This window comes from Podarcis vaucheri (assembly GCF_965113315.1).
Source record: "Podarcis vaucheri genome assembly, chromosome: 1".
NCBI classification, from domain to species: Eukaryota; Metazoa; Chordata; class Lepidosauria; order Squamata; family Lacertidae; genus Podarcis; species Podarcis vaucheri.
Genome location: NC_138759.1, coordinates 107338963 through 107348493, shown reverse-complemented (window position 1 = coordinate 107348493; position 9531 = coordinate 107338963). Strand labels below are relative to the sequence as shown.

Below are 9531 nucleotides of genomic sequence, written 5' to 3'. Positions count from 1 at the left end.
TGTGTTTTGCAGGTTCCAGTTCACACGTGCAGCTAATAAGCACATTAGGTTTGTGCAGACAAGACAAGGAAGACGTAAGTTGAGAGTGGGGCTGGCCGTGAACGTGTTTCTCTCCACACACATCCTGAGCACCTATGCAGAGCTGTTAAGCATCAGTCACCAAATGTCAGATATGGGTTCTATATCCAGTATACCTGAAGGAGTGTCTCCACCTCCATCGTTCTGCCTGGACACTGAGGTCCAGCGCAGAGGGCCTTCTGGTGGTTCCCTCGCTGCGAGAAGCCAAGTTACAGGGAACCAGGCAGAGGGCCTTCTTGGTAGTGGCACCCGCCCTGTGGAACGCCCTCCCACCAGATGTCAAAGAGAACAACAACTACCAGACTTTTAGAAGACATCTGAAGGCAGCCCTGTTTAGGGAAGCTTTTAATGTTTATAGACTATTGTATTTTAATATTCTGTTGGAAGCCACCCAGAGTGGCTGGGGAAACCCAGCCAGATGGGCAGGGTATTATTATTATTATTATTATTATTATTATTAATAATAATAATAATAATAATAATAATTACTTTCGTTCAAAGCGCAGCAAAGTGCAGTGGCTTTCTTCTGCATCAGGAGCCTTAGAAAGGAAACATAAGAGAGCAAACACGTGGCAGAAAAGTATCACCTCACAGTAAAAGGGCCATAGTTTTCCCTCCCATATTTTCTCTGATTTGTAAAGCTTGGACTAGCCCGCATTCAAATGAGCTCATTCCAAAACATGGAAAGGATTATTAACCAGCGACACAGTGTTTCTCCATTCTCTCGAGAGCCAGTGTGGTGTAGTGGTTAGGAGCTGTAGACTCGTAATCTGGGGAACCGGGTTCGCGTCTCCGCTCCTCCACATGCAGCTGCTGGGTGACCTTGGGCCAGTCACACTTCTTTGAAGTCTCTCAGCCCCACTCACCTCACAGAGTGTTTGTTGTGGGGGAGGAAGGGAAAGGAGAATGTTAGCCGCTTTGAGACTCCTTCGGGTAGTGATAAAGGATAAAGCGGGATATCAAATCCAAATCCAAACTCTCTTATGATTCTGTTGTGTTCTGTGTGCACATTTTCACGGCTTGTGCACGACACATCCTTGTTGGCAGAAATCCTGGCACATGTATACTTGCACACAGCTATGCATTCAAAACTCATTGCACAGTCAGTTAGATTTATGGATACATAATAGAATTGCAGCCTATGGGCTTGATCCAGATAGACATTATGTATCCCTTGATGCCTGGGCAAATGAATGGTGAACTGGCTCCACTGAAAGGGATTGTATTTGAAATTGACATAAGAAGAGAGAAGAAAATTCTGCCTGTGGTGTTGACATCTACAATGGCATACTCAAACATCCAAGTCACCACACTATTGCAATCATCAAGCACAATAAAGATATAGGTATGAACCTATTTCATACATATTGCTTTTTCATACATAAAGTATCCAGTTCCTTTTTTGAAAAACTGTCCTATATAATATACAAATGACTTACACTGCTGGTAAAGAAACTTCTGGTAAAATGCTTATTATCTGATTACAGGAAGATATGCCTACAACAAAGACAAAGCCAAACTAAAATAAAACTAAACTGGCATATTTTATTTCTACAAAATGTATAAATATTTAAAATTTACAGCAGAGTTAACATTTAATAACTGTTACAACATTTAAAATGGTGTAATTCTTAATCCACTGCCCACTCGTACATATGAAATATGTATTTGCGTTCCAACATTTCAAGAAGCTTTATGAGCAGTTCCTCAGACGCAGGTTCCTTCGAACATGGGAAATAATAATATTTTTTTTTAAATAAACAAAAAACTGCAAAGTCCACCATTGTCATTTTAAAGGGCCACTTCATAAATTATGCTTTTTAGTTACACAACTTGAGATGTCTTACATATACACGTAAAGCTATGTGGGTGTGACAAATGTTTGCAAACATGCATACCATACAAGTATACTCATCAGGAGGCTGGGACTTCCCATATTGGTATACTTAAGCTAAACTTGGATTTGCCTGCATGTCATGTATTGAATGGCCTAGATCCGTGATGGCCAAACTTGGCCCTCCAGCTGTTTGGGGACTACAATTCCCATCATCCCTGACCACTGGTCCTGTTTAGCTAGGTATTATGGGGGTTGTAGTCCCAAAACAGCTGGAGGGCCAAGTTTGGCCATCACTGGATAGATACATTGAGTATGGTCCCCGCTGCAAAGATGCGGACTTATCAGCTGCCCTGGCCACCTGCTGTCTCAGGGGCAAAAGACGACTCCCTTGTATTTGAAATGACGAAACTGGGATTCCAGGAGAATGTGTGAATGTTTGAAAACACTTTTAACACTAATAATTCACATAACCTAATTTAAAAAAGAAAACACATTGCTGGTGTTCATTCAACACCTTGAGATCAAACAGTAGCTTATATTTAGTAGCAGTTTAGAAGTGGTGTAATCTCACCAGATGTGTTCATATGCTGTACAGTAATAGCAGCAGATGTTTAATCTATTCCATACATTGAAATACAAGTGTGTATGTGTGTGTGAGAGAGAGAATACACTTGGAATTCTCAAACCGTAGCTGTCACAACAGTTAATTACAATTCCGATGTCCTGCTGGAAATGGCAGGTGTGTCCAAAGACTATTACGATGCAGAAGGACTTAGAAGACAGTGACATTGTGAAATCCTACTTCAAATTTCCTCCCTAAACCATTATAGCCTAAATCATAGCTTTGCACTTCAGCACCTTCAACAGTATTTTTGCCTCATTTGAGACTGTATTTAGCATCTACAAATGAGATGCAACTAAAATTTATATGATCAGATATGATCTTCATTACTTTCAAGTAAAAGAAAATACTGGACTGTGTTTATTAGAGTACAGTACTAATCTCTTTTTGAAAGGCTACCTAACTAGTTTGCAATTAGATAAAAAATACAATTCTTGGGTCTCAACAGTCTAGAAGCTGTCTTTGAAGACAAAGTGAGTTCATTACCACTGGCTCATAATTTACACACCCATTCCACCTTCTTCAAGTAATTCATAAGGTTGCCCAGGATAAGGGACTTTAATACTCTTGCCTTGTTTATAATACTGTTCTTGCCTTCAGAATATTCACATTTCATATATTCCTCTATAAGCTTTGTGTTCCTGTCGTTCTATGACTGTAACCAAGAACTGTGAGGTTTGTTAGAGCATTTCTGAATGATAATAATTATTATTATTTTACATTTCAAAAGCTATATACAAATATTATTTAGCCCTCAGTACACCCCTGTGAAAATCAGGAACAACTGGCCCCATTTTACAGATGGGGAAACGAAGATAAATCGAGTTCTACCTTTTCCAAAAACAGCTTTAATATTGAACCCACAACTTGTTGATACCATAAAGTCCTTGACCTAAAACATGGGCACTGAGTTTCATTTAAATGCCCGAACAGTGAATTCTGTATTTGTCTTCTAAACACAGAGAGGGCACCACACATAAAACATAACAAACGCCATACTCCACTTTCAGCCTAAACAGTTTGCCAAGGCCACACAGGAATATAATAGCAGAACTGTGGTGGGAACTTTTAAGTTGTCAGTTTTATACTCACTTTTCAGCAAGAATGGGGAGAGCAATGAGTTCAGCCTGGTGGGCATCCTGGCTAGAATTAGCAGCAAGCAGAATAAAGATCGGTACCTCAAGGCGGCACCTTGTCTTGATCCTGCTCATGCCTCACCCTGCCCTTCATTGCCCACTACTCTTGCCCCTCCCCCTAACAGAGAAAGAAGTCACAAGTTGGGGAAGTGAGATATAAATGCAATGAAGAAGGCCCATTGGGACTGGTGGGAAATGATGCTCTCTGGACATCATTTCCCATTGGACATCATTTCCCATTGCAGGTGCGGTCCAGTAAGCTTCTTCCATCATCATCCATCCATTCCACCAACTGCAACCTCTTTTTCTTCCCCTAAGGTGAGATTTTTTTTTTCCCTCAAGCAGAGAAGGGGAAATAGCAAGAGATATGGCCAGCAACTGCACTCAAGTTGAACCTCTGGAGAACTTACTTTCCTATTGTCTGGTGGCATGCCCTTAATTCTTTGAAATAGCATTGTTTGTGTGACAATGCCATTTTAAATTGTAGCAGATAGCTTTAGATTCTGCTCATTCATGGTACAGTGCAATCTATGCATATTCACTGTAAGTTTCACTGTGTTTGGTGGCATTCACTCCCTTGTAAGTGTGCACAGGATTTCAGTGACTGGCTAGGTTGGTTAGGTTCATTGTTGCTTTCTTATTCACAAAGAAGGTGTAGGTTCTTTATCTTGGCTCGACTACCTTCAACTTGAACAGACCCATTTTACTTTGTTTTGCAGCAGTTTGATCTGTTGGTGACACTGAACAGCTGGCGGTTCCTGCTCTCCTATCAAACTGTTTGGTCGCAGATACCACAGTAGTGAAAAGCAGAAAGAGCTCCTCCTCAAAGGATGCTGTGGGATCAGTGAAGGACAAGGGACACTGTGCCTGACCAAGGTCTCCCACTGTAAAATGCCATTGAGCTTGAACCAGAAAATCTGGCACCAAAGTCCAGTAGGCCAGCTTACTAGGAGGAGGACTGGATCACCTGAACCTTGATTCTGCCCAGCACACATACCTGACGGCAACTGAGGAACCTAGAACCTAGGTCCACATACTTAGCCACCCAATGAGGATCTCATAGATTCAGAGATTACTGACATACAGTAATTGCAAAACAGGACTTTTGACCACATGAAAACCGGGGATGCATTGCCTTTATCTTCTAGCCCAGTTCAAAATGACACATTGGACCTGGAAATCTGAATATATAACCACACAGAGCACCTCTGCTATCACTGTGCTCTGGGCTGCTTGATTTTAATCATTCTGCATTGAATTGAAATGGACTGGAATGTCCTGCCTTATGGTAAGACTTCTTCCCAGGTGGTTAGTGATACACAATTCCCTTCTGTCCTCTGAGGAGAACAGGCCACTAATGTTCTAGACAACTCTGTCATCTGCCTAGTTGGTGTAAGGTGTGTGTGCATTTGTTTCAGACTGGGATCTCCAGCAAACAGCTTTCTGCGTCTTCCTTCCTGTGTTATCATTGGCACTTGGGTTCCTTAGTTAGCCAACCAGACTAGGCTACCTTACTGGCCAGCATACTGCTAGCAGATCCCACAAGCTGAAGGTGGCCAGCTGACCTCACAAGCCACTGGAGGCACCCATAGCATAAAAAACCAGCTCCTTCAAAGCAAGCTTTTCAGTCATTGCACTGAGAAGCAATGGTTACTCTTGCCTTGCCTGCTCAACCAGGTAACCAACTTTTAGTCCTCAGTAGACATCAGCCAGGGCTGGCAAGTGAACTGAACTGTTACTCTTGCTATTAAAAACTGTGGTTCAAACTGACATGTAGCTTAAAACGAGAAGTCCCAAATAATGCCCTTCACTGGTGGCAGCGATGACCACCAGCTTGGATGTCTTTAAAAGAGAATTCGACAAATTCCTGGCAGTAAAGGCTATCCATGCTGACTAGCCACAATGGTTATTCTCTGCCTCCATGGTCGAAGGCAGAATCCTTCTGAATATCAGTTGCTGGAAACATCAGGAGGGGAGAACGAGGGTTTCCCACAGGCATGTGGTTGGCTACAGGGAGAACAGGATGATGGACAAGATGGGTCACTGGCCTGATCCAGCAGCTTTTCTTATTTTCTTATGCATAGAGATGACCTATCAGGTGGTGTTGAGAGATTTCTCTCTGACAGAAAGAGAGGCACTTCTTCAAATACCAAAATAAGATTCATATGGACTGACTCTTAGCAAAGGTTTATTTCCATCAGTGCTCTGCTCACTGATAAAAACTTGGGCGTTCCTCCAATGGGCCAAGGCCCTTACAGAGACCTTATAGTTTCCCAAGTTCCAGATAACATGTTGTATAGAAAGAGGGGCTAGCTGTCCAAAAACTCACTCTTCCCCAGCACTACACTGGCAGTTGTAGGAGGGTGACCAGGGGAGCCAGTAAGGCTGTCACAGCCTTTATTTAAGAACTCTCCTAGGCTCTTCACATCTGGGCAACTTGTCCATCATATAAGGTGCCAATCAGAATCCTGCCTTGCCTCATCCGGCATCTGGATGGCATCAGCCAAGCTGATACAGCCTATTTACATCAACTATATTAACTAACTAGTCTTGTTATGGGAAGCGCTGTAGCTTAGTGGTAGAGCATCTGCCTTGTATGAAGAAGGCAGCTCCAGCTTCAATCCCCATCTCCAGGTAGGTCTGGGAATATCCCCATAAACCCTGGAGAGCTGCTGTCAGTCTGTATAGACAGTGCAGAGCTAGATGGCCCAATGGTCTGACTTTACTATAAGGCAACTTCCTATATACTTTTATGTGTGATATCTAAACACCAGCTATTCTCAGAGGATACCACCTGCTTCTGGGCTGACGGGATCATTGCCTACTTCTTTTCGAACCTGATCACTGGTCTATTTACACCCTATTTTTCACCTCTGACTCTGCTGTGCTCTTGCCAGCTGTTTGGAGCTCGAGTATACTGATATGGTAGCAGCTTAGAACACTTCTATGGGTGGATGGATAAGAGAAATATGCACATTCAAACTCCAGGCAGGTGATATATATGAAAGGGAAACACAGTGTATCAGGTCTCATTCAGAGAAACAGGCTCTATCTGACTCCTAAGGTCCAAGGTGTTGTGGCAATGTGAAAGCGATAGGGCTAGCCAAGCTCTCCAGGGTATTGTGGAAGCAATGTGGACAAATTCATACCATTCAATAGAGCACAAAATTTTGACATGGCAAATGGCCCTGACATACAAGGAGTCGGTAAATCTAACTATAGCACACACCCATCTCTAGACTCAATATTGCTCCTTATAGACCTAATACTGGAACCACTGAAGTCAAATGTTAGCCCAAAGTGTTCCCACTTACATATAGGTATAGAGTTATGCCATACAATTACCCCTCTCTTTAATTAAAATAATATTATTTATAGTTTAACCACCTCCTGAGCAAACTCGGCTCCCAATATGGCTACGTTACAGGTCATAAGCTTATTAGATATGCTTTTTAATTAGTCATGTTTCTATTACGGTTATATATAAAACCATTCAACTAGACTTATTAATAGGTGGAAGCTTTGACGTTTTTAGGTGGGGCTGTATGTATGCTTAATCTGCTGCAATACCAAAATCAATCTTTCAAAATAATAAATATAATCAATATGGAAAAGTGGACAGTTAATGCAACGAAGATTAACTTGAACTCCGGTAAAGTGCCTAGCATAAACCTGCTCTTGACATTTTTAAAGAACAGGTTTCAAGAGTTTCACTCCAACTTAAGATGATCAAGTTTTGCTCCCTCTTATAGTTGCACCATTAATGGGAGTTTGCGAGAATTGGCCAGAGGCATTACTATGCTTCACAAAGGCTTATACTTTGCCAAGAGTGTATGCTATCTGTGGACGATATGAATTCAGTTTCATTGTATTCGCTTTCGCTGTGATTTCAATTTTACCTCCCATCTGCCGGCATATAGCCTTCATTTAGTTTTGCTGATATTTCAAAGGCGTTTCAAGAGCAGCAATGCCACATTCCCCCCCAATATTATACATGAAAGACACCCATTATATACAGTAAATTTCCTGCTCAGAATTTCTTTCAGCTGAGCTATCTGCTGGTTACGGCCGGCAGCAGATTAAAAACTAATTCTTCCTCTGCTGCCATGAAGGGGCCAGTACAAGCACATTGACTTAATAAATAAAAGATATAATCTCTCACGATACAAGTGGGTTTCATAAGGCATTTAACATGGTCACTTTCAAGCAACGTTACATGACAGAACCAACAGTAAGCCCACTCCCCACAAAACCTTGGAGTTCAGCTTTGTAATGCTTTCCGCGAGTCTGATTTTTCCTCAAGAATACCGTGTCTTGATCATAGCATATGTTTACGGTATGCAGAGCGCTTGTGTGTTTAGCTGAATGAGTAAAAAATAAAAGATAAAAATTCTGAAGGGAAAAGTGCAAACATGCTTTAAGCAATTAAAAAGCAGATGGGCTTTTCACCGAGCGTTCAAAACCTTTCACTTCACCAATAACATGGGAAGAGGAAAAGACTTCTGTCCGATCAAACTGTGTGAAGTGCAAGAGGTCTAGAGCCTTGCAAGGCCTGGCGAGGAAACACAGCGAGTCTTTCGCGGCTTTTAGGCACCCAAGGTCATATTCCGGAGCAGCCACTGCTGAGATCGGCTTTCACTGCAGTCTTTCATGGTAGGAACCATTTTGTCGTCTTCAGAGGGTTCGTCGAGACATTGGTTGCTGTTGACGTGCCTCAAGGTAAGTCGCTGCAAAAGAAACAATAACAACAACAAAAACCCTGTTATGTATTGTAGGCCAAAGCCAGGCTTGTATGCATGCAATACAGGCCTAGACCTTAGGCTTCCTGGAGCTCAGGAGCTTCACCTGTATAACAAAAGATTGAGAGGATTCTAAAAACCTCCGATGACATTGTTAGTAGCTGGCAGGCAGCCGATCCCTGCTGAGATAGGGCCAGTGTTGTAATTCGCTAATTGTAAGCGTTAAGGCGACCTATCAGAGGTGAGGTGTGTGCTTTTACCTGGCCAGTTAAAGGTATATTGGGCCAAGTGCCCCTGTTTGTCAGTCTTGTTCTTGTTGCTACAATAAACTGCTTTGAGCTGAAATCTGGTCTTGAGTCATGCCTGAACCCACCCACACTTCACAACCCAAGTGAAGAGTGCTCCCATTTAGAGCAGTTTTTGAGTTTCTCCAGAAACTAGAGTGAGCTTGGGATTTGTTCTGCTGCAGCCGCAATGCAATACTTCTTTTCCATTCCCCTTTGCCTATGGCAGCCTTTTCACTGACATGGCAAAGTTAGCTTTTACTTTTCAGGCCTTCTTTTTAAAAATTCTTAAATCTTGTATTATAAGTGTATTATAAATGTTTTGTTGTACAAATCTGTATGACTGTTATGTATTAACACAATGTACTTAGTAATGATGATGATGATGTTTGTTTGTTTGTTTATACCCTGCCCATCTGGCTCGGTTGCCCCAGCCATTCTGGGCATCTTCCAACACAGATAAAAACATAAAACATATCAATAATTAAAAACCTTCTGATACAGGGCTGCCTTCATGTATCTTCTAAAAGTTGTATAGTTATATATGTATACGTTATACGCTCCTTTAAAAGTTTCAGCATGTTATGTTTAAAACATAAACACTGCTTTTGGGAAGCTCTGAGCAGCTTACATATATAGAGCCCTCAAGCAGGACTGAGGTAGAGTGACCACTGGTCTGACTTGGTATAAACTAAAGCAACCTCCTATGTTACAGAACAGGGGATTCACACGATACTGCCAAAACCAGCAATTGCCTGGAGCTGGACACTGAAGGTAGGAACATTTGGAATTATTATGAAATCTGTGTTTGATTTCATGTTGGTTAAGATGCTCT

The 9531-nt window shown here is 41.9% G+C and overlaps 1 protein-coding gene across 2 annotated transcripts in view; it reads right to left on the bottom strand.

Moving 5' to 3' along the window:
• Positions 1–1603: 1603 nt before the first annotated feature.
• Positions 1604–9531, bottom strand: part of GALNT13 (polypeptide N-acetylgalactosaminyltransferase 13) — a 164043-nt gene continuing 156115 nt past the window's right edge. For both annotated transcript variants that reach the window (XM_082198423.1, XM_082198422.1), the window contains exon 12: positions 1604–8400. In XM_082198423.1, coding sequence (XP_082054549.1) covers positions 8260–8400 — 141 coding nt within the window. In that variant the 3' untranslated portion in view covers positions 1604–8259. The remainder of the gene's footprint in view (positions 8401–9531) is intronic.